Genomic DNA, 12,336 nt, shown 5'->3' on the forward strand with positions numbered 1-12,336 from the left:
TCAGCGCAGATTCACTTATGTCCACCACCGAGAACACCATAAAAACAGATGCGCTTACCAGATCCTTACAGACCTTAACTACAGGGTCTGTAATATAGCTCTATGAGGTCAGCAGCAGGTATCTTCACAGCCGGCCTCCTCTCCAGAAGGACAGAATAATCAAATCCTCATATGCAGTGTTTCACCAAATAGAAGCATGAAACTTTGACAGTGAAACCGGTCGGGTGAGGCGGACGTGTGGCTGGACGGCGTTCTATGATTTATGTGATATTTTCATTGTGGGTCCCTGTCATAAGGGCCCAGATGTAAGTGATATTTTAAAATCTTTTATGCTGATTTTATTGAGCTATATTAAAACGCTACAGACACGCTTAGATGTGCATTGTTTTTTTGCATGCTTCTATTTGGTGAAACACTGCATATGAGGATTTGATTATTCTGTCCTTCTGGAGAGGAGGCCGGCTGTGAAGATACCTGCTGCTGACCTCATAGAGCTATATTACAGACCCTGTAGTTAAGGTCTGTAAGGATCTGGTAAGCGCATCTGTTTTTATGGTGTTCTCGGTGGTGGACATAAGTGAATCTGCGCTGAAGTGATTTATTCCAATACCCATAATGAAGTCACAGACAGCAATAAAACCTACGCAAACATTCAAACCCTTTACTGTTGTATCCAAAACATAAAGCAACATTTTGGCTAGAGTTCTACTTTAAAATAGTAGTCATACTTTAGCATGGTACCTTGTATGCTTACTCCTATCTTTGTTGGTTTTCAAAAAACACCTCTGTGATGGCTACAAGACTGAAGGTAACTAAGAACCATGATATGCCTTAGTTGTGCTCCCATGATGCAATGCTCCTTCCCACAAAGCCATGTACCCTTATTTCCCAGAACAATACAAGTAATTTTAAATAGCTTGGCACCAAACCATTCAAATAGGGAAGGTGTAAGTGTAATTCTTACCAAGGAAAGTGCTGTTGACCCCAGAGATCTAAACCAGTATACAGTGTAACCTTGGTTTGGTTCCAGAAACATGCTTGCAATCCAAAGCACTCATATCAAAGCGAATTTCCTCATAAGAATTAATGTAAACTCAGATGATTCTTTCCATGGTCCAAAAACATGTACAGAAAAATATTTAATACAAAATACTGTACTGTGTTAAAAAAAAAAGGAGAAAACAGAATCATTGTTATCTGTTGGCTCACACCAAACTTTTTTTTTGTGTGTGTGGCTTTAACCAAGAAATTATCCAATGACTGTTGCTTTTGCCTACTTTTTCACAAAATTGTTATATGGTACAGTCCCTATACTCAGATTAAGTACAATTAAGTACAACCCTGCTGAGTCAAAGAACCATAGTTTTAATTGTGATGATGTGACATATCTAAAGGTTCTGTTTTTGTATATCAAGACGTCGCTTGCTTGTCAAGTCGAAATTTCATAAAAACGTTTGCTTGTCTTGTAAAGCGCTCTTAAACCAAGTTACTCTCAATCCAAGGTTCTACTTGTATTGTGTATATGGATAGAGCTATCCACCAGTGCGCCACGCTCTCTCTTCTTCCACATACACACAGTACAAGAGGCATGCCCTCTGCTCTCCTTCCTAACACAGAATGCAGTGGGCAGGCCTGCGATTATGTGAGGGGAATGGGCGGGCAAACTTATGTGGGAATAGTGGGCATGAAAAAAACTCACTTCCACAACACTGTCATTCCAAGCACAGGTGTGGAGCCACACCAGGAAAATGCATAAAAGAAGAATGCATTTTCAAACAACACTGAAATAATAATTTTATACAGTATATCATGACCTCTGCTATGCTGTCACATATAGCAAGTCAAAATAGAATATAGGACTGCTATAAACTCTTCCACACATTCTTCAACCCTTCACTTCCTTCCTATTTCTCCTCTCTAGGATGTCACTTCCTCCTCCTTCACTTCCTCCTCTTATCCCTGCTGGTCTCACCTTCCTTACCAGAAGAATGCAGATGCTTCCATATTAGAGACTAAAGGTTATCAGGGCTCAGGGAAGGGGACCACGGGTTGCATTCTCACAGATAAAAGTATATCACTGTTCCAGGTCATAACATTTAGATTTACTTCAGGATTACTCAGAATTACTTTGAGTTAATGTTCTCCATACGGTATCACCCACACACAGATTTTATTGCTGACATTTATGATGCATTGCACTTTAGTTGACTGGAATTGGAAAGCTATCTGATATCAGTCATTGCTATTGATTTATGTTTGCTGTTCAGTAAATACAGGTTTAACTGTAAATAACATAATTACAACCTTGTCTCCTCGAGGCCCACGAGCTCCAGATACTCCCGGCGGACCGCGCTCTCCTGGACCACCCTGGTGAAAGACAAATATTTAGGTTTGAGCAGTGTCTTAATTAAATTACACAAACTACAACATGTACAGTAAGAATGCAGTAGCCATATGTGGGAGATTTTGGTTCTTCATTTCCTACGATAACCTTTTATTTGCCTTGTGTGCGTGTTACAGAGCCTATTCAATCTCAATTTTACATTTTATGGATCCTCTTCTAACATTGTTATTATTACCTCCTCATCTGTTTCCTCCCCCTCACTCCCTGAGCACCGTGTCTGCTGGCTTCCGGCGCATAGCCCTGTCCCCTTTGCAGAGAAGTGCAAAGATAGAGAGCTATGTAAGTGCCACAGCATTTCTTTGCAAAGAGGTGGGGTTATGCGCTGCAAGACGGTGGACACAGGGCTCAGACAGTGATTTGGAGGAAATAGACTGAGCCGGTAATTACAACTTAAAGTCAAGGTACGTTGATTGTCTCGTTGGTACCCAATCAGAGGTGCCCTGATGATATGCTGATCTACTCTTTTTTTGCATGTTTAAACTTTCATTTCTTGTCGCACCCAGGTTATGCATAAGCATGGTTTTTAATTTAGTTAGAGGTAGGGCCCCTTCCACAGAGGATGATCTCATCGTGGTGGGAGGTTCAAGTACATCATTTTCATGCAAGCTATTATGGAATCTAACATCATCCAATGGTAATTTGGTGCATCTGATTTGAATGCAGGGTGTGCATGTTGCCTATTAGTAGGTTCTGCACACTCGTGCAGCTCGTCATTTGGATGCAGTTTGCCGTAAAGGAAACCAGAGATGATTAACAATAAAAGTTTTAAACATACCTGCCGCTTTCTCCAGCCCCATCTGCACAGATCGCTCCTACGCCACCCTCCTCAGCCTTTTGTATCGCCGGTACCGGGTCTCGTAACTTCAGTCAGTCGCGGCCAGTCTGAGCAAGAGAAGTGCGCCCTCTATGTATCTCTTCAGTGGCTTCGGATATGTAGAGGGCGCACTTCTCTTGTGCAGACTGGCTGCGACTGACTGAAGTTACGGGACCCAGTACCGGAGCTGGAGAAGGCTGAGGACGGCGGCGTGGGAGTGATCCATGCGCATGGGGTTGGAGGAAGTCCAAGGTATGTATAAAACTTTTATTGTTAATCGTCTCTGGTACACTTTAAGTAGCGCTGCCTTTCTCCGCTGTATACAACAACTTAAATTACCCCTGAACTGAATGTTTTAATACTTTTAATCATGTCTTATGTGTGGTGCTGTGACATATGTCACAACACTATCCTCGCAGTGATAAACCTCACAAAGATCCTGTTTAAAGGGAACCTGAAGTGAGAGGAATTTGGATGCTGCCATATTTATTTCCTTTTCAACAATACCAGTTGCCTGGCAGTCCTGCTGATCTATTTGGCTGCAACACTGTCTGCAGTTAATCTAGCCAGACTTCAGACAGAGCACCTGATCTGCGTGCTTGTTCAAGTTCTATGGCTAAAAGCATTAGAGGCAGAGGATCAGCGAAACTGCCAGGCAATTTTCAGGACCCAACCAATAAGCATTATATCAACTCTCTATGAACTCTTCCTATTCCCATCATTTTCATGCTAGGGAGAACTATAGTTATCTGTAGACATGATACTTTAGATAACAAAAAAAGAAAGCTAGTATTTGCTGTCAGAAATAATATTTTTTTTCAAAATGAAAAAAAAAATCTCTGTGAGACAAAAAGTCAGTTTGCCAGGACAGACTGACTAGCATCACATTTCCATGGTGACGTTACCCTGTTGTGCAATAGCTGAATTCCATCCACAAGTTTATTGCACCACCTTATGACTGAAACAAGGCCAGTAGGTAGGCATGATCAATGAGATGCAAATAATTTAAAGTTGGTGAAAAATTATGCAAATTCTGGATGCAAATATATACAGCTTGAAAATGAACCAATCAATTTAAACCTTGGATTGACGTGATTGGTCCATTTTTAAGCTGCATACTGTATATGTAGATACAAAATGTACATAATCCTGTATCAACTCAGAATTATTTGTCTCTCATTGATTGTCCCTTCCAGTAGGCCATGCTTTAGATAACATTGGAGATTACTCTGCAATGTCCATCAGCGAGTCTGATAGCAGATGGTAAGATGGTTAATGGGGCCATCTGCAAACTAAAATACCATGTCTATGGTCAGCTCAACACCTCTGTCATTCAAAGCGTTCTCGGTGATCTGATAGGGTTTAAACACTGCAATCATCAGACAATCATAAATATAGTTTCATTATTTACTATAAATATGAAAGTTAGGTATATAGTTAGCGTACTCTTCCTACGGATTACATGTTTGGATATAATAAGGTATGTAAACCAGCATCTTACAACAATATGTAGGTTTTAATGTCACTTACCCTTTCACCTGCAGGCCCATCTGGTCCAGCATCACCCTAAAAATACAAATAAAGGGTCACCATTTGCAGAGCTGGTGGTAATTATGTTTGTCGAATTTTTATTTTGTTTCAGCCACTTACCTCATCACCAGACTCCCCTTTTTCTCCTGGTGGGCCACCTACTCCAGGATCTCCCTGTAATTCACAGCAAACATGATTAAGTTTGTACCCAACTGCAAATTGTGGAGTGTATGGGAGAGAGTGAGATATTCACATAAAAATGTGTTTTTGAAGCCTAACTCCAGAAAACAATTTGATTTTAACTTCCTGTCCCTGGGTCTTCTCTTGATCTCCACTGTTTTATCATATACCCTCGTGTCATGGAGTCTGGAAATAAGTCTATAGTAATAATAATAATTCCAATATTTATATAGCGCTTTTCTCCTGTTGGGCTGAAAGAGCTTTAGTACAAAGAAGATACCTGTTTCCATTCAGGACTCCAAGACATCCAAAGGTTCTACTTCCTTCCCGCACTGTTCATTTTGGGTTGTTTTTTTTCCAGGAGCTGGGTTTTGAAAAGTTGGTCAAACCCTTAAAAAGTAGCTGGGCGTATACATAAGATATAATTGCCCTTTGCTTAAACTGATATATATTGCCATGGATGAGGAGACTACAGACATTGTATCTGAGGGCAAACAAATTAATTTCTACTATATTTTCCAGTTTTATGTTGTCAGTAAACATGAAAAAGTTACCTGATCTGGTCAAAATCTACCAAATCTTATATCTATGGGTGGTCTAAGATGTCTAAATTCTATACATAGTCTACAGAATTCTGGCTCAAATGTGTGAGGACCTCGGGCCTTGAGGACTGGAGTTGGACTTACCTTGTATATAGTTTAAGGTGTCTTCATAAACTGTAAAATGTTTAGATAAAATGTCTGAGCTCAAGTCCAATGTAGTTCACACTTCGAGGAAGGCCCAACTGTTATGACTCTTGTACTTAAATAATTTTTTAGAAATCTGTCATTGCTAGCCAAGGAATTGCCATTAATTCTGTTAGAATTTCTATTGGAAGCTGATAATTTATATTTGCTGAACATTAATATTTTCTTAGAACCAGTGAAGATTTGCCATTAAAAGTAACTAGCTTTACTCTGGAGATTAATTAATTTATTAGAAATCATGCTTTGATCATTGGTGTTTATGACTTTTTGTCTTTGATGGTCATGCCTATAGATATCCCTAGAAAAGAATAGATTAGTATGGAAATGAAGCTGCCATTAAAGATTATGGCACTGACTGAAGGATCCACAATTACTGTCAGCGGGTGTGAGGTAGGGCCTATACTTCAGGTTACAGGGCAGAGGCGTAACAATAGACCCTGCAAGGGATGCAGCTGCAGGGGGGCCCAGAAGCCACCGGGGGCCCTGTCCTGAGAGGCTGACAAATCAGGGCAAGGAGAGAAAAAACGTTCTGCTCTCTGCACAATTGTTCTAATGACTGCATCTGCTCATCCACTTATAACGAATCATACAAAGTGTTGTAGACAAAGACTTGTAGACAGTCCCTATTAAGTGTGCAGGGGAAGGGGGGCCCATCTAAAGTTTTGCAGGGGGGCCCAGTGATTTCTAGTTACGCCCCTGGTACAGGGCCAGCCCCCAGTAAATAGTGGACAGCACTACAACAGCAAATGTCAGTGCATACAATAAATTCATTCATGTGGGTAATTCAGAGATCTTAATAAATGTATAAATTCCTACCTTATCGCCTAAATTTCCAGTAGTACCAGGTTTTCCAGGGCCACCAGGCACTCCAGGCTCTCCCTAGAAAAAATAATGACATTTTAATCAGCAATTAAGAGTTGCAGTTTACATGTTATGTTGCTTTGTATTTTGTTTTTCATTTTTTGCACAACCTGGTATGCTTAACCACTTCCAGACGCTACTGTCTGAAATCTACGCCCTGCTTTGACCCCCTTTCTGCTGCCAGAGCGTACATTTCAATCATCCCGCCACACATTCTCACCACTACCGTCGATCGCGTCGCTGCTTCTCTGCCACAGATCACTTGCCCTGCCATCTATATGATGGCAGAGCTGTGTGAGCTGGTCATCAGCCGATTTCATTGGCTCCTGACCCTGTCATCACTGTAAGCCAATCGAATTGGCTTACATTGAAGGACAGTATCAGGAGCCAATGAAAGCGGCTCCTGACTGGCTGACACAGCTTTGCTATCATAGCAACAGCAGAGAGAGGATTCTATGGGAATAGAGGAGCCACATGACTGGTGGAAGCGGAGTATGCACGGCAATTCGTCAGGAGGCGCCATTATTCGGTACCAGTGGTCTCTGGTCCTTAAGGGGCCAGAGACTGCTGGTACGTAAGTGGTTAACTTTGGTCTTGCTTTTCTCTTTTTTGTTCATTAAGGTGGAACTCCAGGTACTGATTTTAAATTTAGTTTGTGTAGGAGGTATAATGGTCTTTTATAAATGTGACAGGTGCATAGCTGTTTGTTCTATTGAAAGACTGGAGTCACCACAGTGAATGGAGAAAATGCAGTGTGTTTCTTATTTCTGTGGCCCTGTGTGGTATCCAGGGCTAGATTTAAGACTAGGCACTCTAGGCATATGCATGTAGAGGTGGCAGTGCTAGAGAGGTGGCTGGTTCTCACCAGCTACACTTAAAGAGAACCTGTACTGAGTAAAATATTTAAAATAAACACATGAGGTAACTTCAAATGAACATTGCATAGCTACCTTGCCATCAGTTCCTCTAAGAAGCTCACCATTTTCTTCTGACAATAATCCCTTCCAGTTCTGACAATATTTTGTCAGATCTGAAATATATCAGTTTCTGTCAGTAAAATATCAGTTGCTGTCAGTTAGAGCTGAGAGGAAAACTGATGTACCAGGTAATGTCCATGTTTCCCTATGGCTCAAGTGGTCGATGTTACAGTTTAACTGTGTGCTGACTAGAAAGCTGTTATGGGTAATGGCCATTTTCAAAATGGAGGACGGAAAATTCCCTTGATCACAGTGAACAAACAGGACGCGGGACAGGAGAAAGACACTGAGGAGTAGATTACATGGAAGGCAAGTATAACTTGTGTATGCTTATTTTGACTTTTAATTTTCAGTTCAGGTTTTCTTTAAAACTGCAAGGAGCTCAATCATGTAACTGATTCTGGACTGACACTTTTGTAACTGCAACTGTGTCAACTAGGTATTCACTATGAGAGGCAGGCCAGTCACATGTAAGGGATGTGACTTAGGGCCCTTTTACACTTAATCAGTTGCTCTCAGTTATAACTGAAAGAAAACTGATTTTCAAAGTAATTCCCATGTTTTCCTATGGCCTCTTTTACACTTAATGCGTTTTAACTGAAATCTTCCTCCCAATGCACTGCTATGGAAAAACGCGTACCAACGCGCACTAATGCGCACCAACGCGTACTAACGCACACTAACGCACACCAACTGATTAAGTTTAAACGGGGCCTAAGTATGCCATGTGTTAGGGGAGAGTTTAAGGTGTTGGGATTTTGGTACATCTAGGCTCGCGACATTTAAATCTGGTCCTGGAAGAAGCCCATATTAGAGATGAGCAGTTCAAGCTTAGTAAATGATGTATACATCATGCCTGCCCCTCAGTGTTGTGAATAAGTTATTTTTACCCATATACATTTAAAGCAGAATTTCAGGCATTTATGCTAGTTATGCTTATGGTCCCCATACTCTGATTTTACATTGGTGACATAGATGAGTAAAATATATAAAGTGAGGAGCCTGACCAAACTGCTGCAGGGCACCCATAACAGCTTCTGGTAGGGGGAAGGGCAGTGTGTGTATGAGTGCACAATTCCCTGTAGGTTAAGGCTATGCACATAGCCATTTATCTACAGTTTTAGCTCCAGGGAGTTGTCTTTTAAAGTTTTATACTCATATATATGGTGATTTTGCCCTCAGTCAGAAATAATCAGGAGCCATACTGCTGCTTTGAAATTCCCTAGTTGTTTAATATTGGCCTATTTTAAGACTTTGAATAATTGATCATGTGACCTGAAGCACTACCAGAAAGGGTTGAGTGCTCTGTCCTGATTTGGTAATTATAGGTAAAACAGAAATTTGCCTACAGAATGTATCTGTGGTTATTTAGGTTAGCGTAAGCATATAAGGTGTCCCACAATGCATCACTGCTAAATATGCAAATTGTTGATTTGTTGTTCCTGAAAGCCGAACACACCTCCGGAACCACTGGAATGCAATGATGTGCCCGCTTGATAATATCACAGAGCCAAACGAATCCAATATGCATATAGACTGTTTGTCCTCATCAGTGCATGGCGTGGATTAATGTGAATCTATGAAGTAGAACTTGAAACACCCAGAGTTACAGATTGCCTAGCAAGCTCACGGTGAACCAGAACTCCTAGGAGTTGTTTAATATTGGCCTATTTTAAGACTTTGAATAATTGATCATGTGACCTGAAGCACTACCAGAAAGGGTTGAGTGCTCTGTCCTGATTTGGTAATTATAGGTAAAACAGAAATTTGCCTACAGAATGTATCTGTGGTTATTTAGGCTAAAAAGAGGCTAAAAAGGCAGCAAAAAACAATGCCATGTAAAACAGACATTTGTCTTCTTTAAAAAGAAGGTATTTACGATTATTCAGGTTGAAGTGAGCATATGTGGAACTCCTAGGAATTCTGGTTCACCATGAGCTTGCTGGGCAATCTGTAGCTCTAGGTAATTATAGATGAATGTGTTTGATATCAGTTAAAGAGAGTCTGAAGCCAGATAAAAAATGGCTTTTTAGCTTATATTCAGCATGTTTGCCCGTGCTAAAACGCCGATATCCCGTGGCATAACGAGGGGTCTTTACTCCCCAAATCCCCCCTGCTACCTCCGGGGAGCGCTTCCGTGCGAGGCAGGGCTATGAGCTGCAGCCCTGCCTCCGTGCGTCTATCAGCGGCGGATCTCCGCCTCTCCCCATCCCCTCTCAGTCTGCCTTCGCTGAGAGGGGCGGGGGAGAGGCGGAGATCCGCCGCTGATAGACGCGTGTGAGGCAGGGCTGCAGCTCATAGCCCTGCCTCGCACGGAAGCGCACAGGGGCAACAAAATCCTGACCAAGTTGGTCGTGGATTTTGCAGGGGGGATTTGGGGGGTAAAGACCCCTCGTTATGCCGCGGGATAGTGGCGTTTTAGCAGGGGCAAACATGCCCCTGCCGAATATAAGCTAAAAAGCCATTTTTTATATGGCTTCCGACTCTCTGTAATTAAGCAACTTATTTAAAAACAAAACACAACCTGTTCTGCCACACAGTAACAGGAAAACATTTGTACCAGAAGTTGGACTTATCTGTTTTATATTATTGATGTATTTATCACCATCACCTTCCATGGTGGAGTACAAAGTAGAGGTACATAAATGTGAGGAGATTTTAGTGGAAGACAGACATAGGATGTACGCAGAAAGGATGTTGCAGTTGGGATGAGATCTGGAAGTAGTGAGAAGATGTATGGAGAACAAAGGCTGTGGAGAGCTTTGTAGGCTAAATCCAGGAGCTTGAAGTGGATCCTCTGGTTAACTGGTAGCAGGTGAAGAGCTTGGCAGAGAGTAGAAGCAGTTGAGGATTAAAGGGAACCTAAACTGAGAGGGATATGGATGTTTTCCTTTTAAACTATTAACTATTTGTTGCAGTAGTGACTGAATCACAGACCTGAAACAAGCATGCAGCTAATCCAGTCTGACTTCAGTCAGAGCACCTGATCTGCATGCTTGTTGAGGGGCTGTGGCTGAAAGTATTAGAGACACAGGATCAGCAGGAGAGTCAGGCAACTGGTATTATTTTAAAGGAAAAATACATGTCCTTCTCAGTTTAGGTTCCCTTTAAGAAGAGAGGAGGATAAGTTGAGTAGCAGAGTTCTTTGAGGAATCTGTTAGTTGGAATGATATAGAGGAGGGAATTACAATAATCTATGTGGGATATGATGATGCACATTATCACTGAAACATTTCTTAAAGAGAAACTCCGACCAAGAATTGAACTTTATCCCAATCAGTAGCTGATACCCACTTTTACATGAGAAAAATAATGATTTTCACAAACAGACCATCAGGGGGCGCTGTATGACTGATTTTGTGCTGAAACCCCTCCCACAAGAGGCTCTGGTACCTTACGGTACTCTGGGCAAACTGCCACAATATAACAATGTTCACAGACAGGAAATAGCTGCTTACAGCTGTCTGTTAAAGCCAGACCAGCTAGAAACAGCTACATAATTTGCCCACAGTAACAATGTCACCATGTAATACATGTCAGAATGTGAATCTGGGAGAGGAAAGATTTTACAATGAGCAAACACTGCCTAAATCATTTATACATAATTATTGTAAAAATGAAGCACTTTTTTTATTACATTATTTTCACTGGAGTTCCTCTTTAAGATAATATAGATAAGTTTATAAATCTTTATGTTTAAGACATTACAGTAGGGACATTTATAGTCAATGGGATTTAAAACAAACAATAAAAAAAACAGCCAGCTACTTATCGAAGGAGAGGGAAGGCTCTGGGTCCTATAGAGCCTTTGTGCTTCTCTCTTGGTCCCCAATCTAGCGTTGGCTCCCCAGGGGCAGTATTCAGCCAGTTTGGTTTCATACTGCTCTAATCCCCCGCCGCGGGGGACTTCTGAAGTCTTCGGGAGCAGGGTGCTCATGAAGATGAGCCACTCCATTCTGCACATGCGTGAGTGCCCTCTCTCAAGCACTTGTGTGTGCGCAGTATGGGGATGACTGTCTTCGGGAGGACTTGGCATCTGAAGACTTCCAAAGTCCCCGGAGGTGGGGGATTCACACCGGGGTGCTGCCGCTGCAAAAGGGGTACCAAGAGAAGAGAGGGCAGGCTCTATAGGACCCAGAGCCTTCCCTCTCGTTAGGTAAGTATCTGGCTGGGTCTTTTTGTGATTCCCATTGACTTTAAGTATTGATTTGGTTCCCCCTGATCTATCATTTATGGAACTTTTTCTAAAGGGTTATGAAGGTAACCTAATTACTTCAGAAGTGCTTATTCACATTGTTTTTTCAAAAGAGTAGCTTTACTAATTTGTAAGTGCCTATTACCTTCAATGGGACAAGGAAGAGATCCAGTGTCTGTCCCTCCCATTTAACCACCATGTGACCCTGTTTTCAAAAAATATGGTATAACTCAGGAGTTCTCACTGGTAAGCCAGGTCACATGGCATTCTGTGTGCATCATGTGACCCAGCACACAGTGACCTGTGATCTGTACATTACTGAAGTCGTTTTGGAGGTTTTCTTAAAGAGACTCTGTAACCAATTTTTCAGCCTTAGTAAGTTCCTATGCCTGTTCTAATGTGCTCTGGCTTACTGCAGCATTTTCTAGTTGCACTGTCTCTGTAATAATTCGTATCTCCTTTCCTCTGTCGTGTCTGTCGGGCTAAGGCTTGAATGTGTGGAATGTGCAGGGCTGCTTGTGATTGGATAGAAGCGATGCACACCCTCTGCAGGCCCCCTGCACCCTCTGTATGACTCACACACTCTGTTTATGTGAGCCTATCACAAGCTGGTTAGTTTGTTTGTTAAC

The 12,336-nt window shown here is 41.8% G+C and overlaps 1 protein-coding gene across 1 annotated transcript in view; it reads right to left on the reverse strand.

Moving 5' to 3' along the window:
* The window catches only part of COL6A1 (collagen type VI alpha 1 chain), an 82,794-nt gene that overhangs the window by 38,318 nt on the left and 32,140 nt on the right, over nucleotides 1–12,336 (reverse strand). Inside the window, exons 16-19 of the mRNA XM_068245256.1 lie at nucleotides 6,491–6,553; nucleotides 4,869–4,922; nucleotides 4,749–4,784; nucleotides 2,305–2,367 (exon numbers count right to left, since the gene is read on the reverse strand). Coding sequence (XP_068101357.1) covers nucleotides 2,305–2,367; nucleotides 4,749–4,784; nucleotides 4,869–4,922; nucleotides 6,491–6,553 — 216 coding nt within the window. The remainder of the gene's footprint in view (nucleotides 1–2,304; nucleotides 2,368–4,748; nucleotides 4,785–4,868; nucleotides 4,923–6,490; nucleotides 6,554–12,336) is intronic.

Source organism: Hyperolius riggenbachi, chromosome 7 (genome assembly GCF_040937935.1).
Source record: "Hyperolius riggenbachi isolate aHypRig1 chromosome 7, aHypRig1.pri, whole genome shotgun sequence".
Lineage (NCBI taxonomy): Eukaryota > Metazoa > Chordata > Amphibia > Anura > Hyperoliidae > Hyperolius > Hyperolius riggenbachi.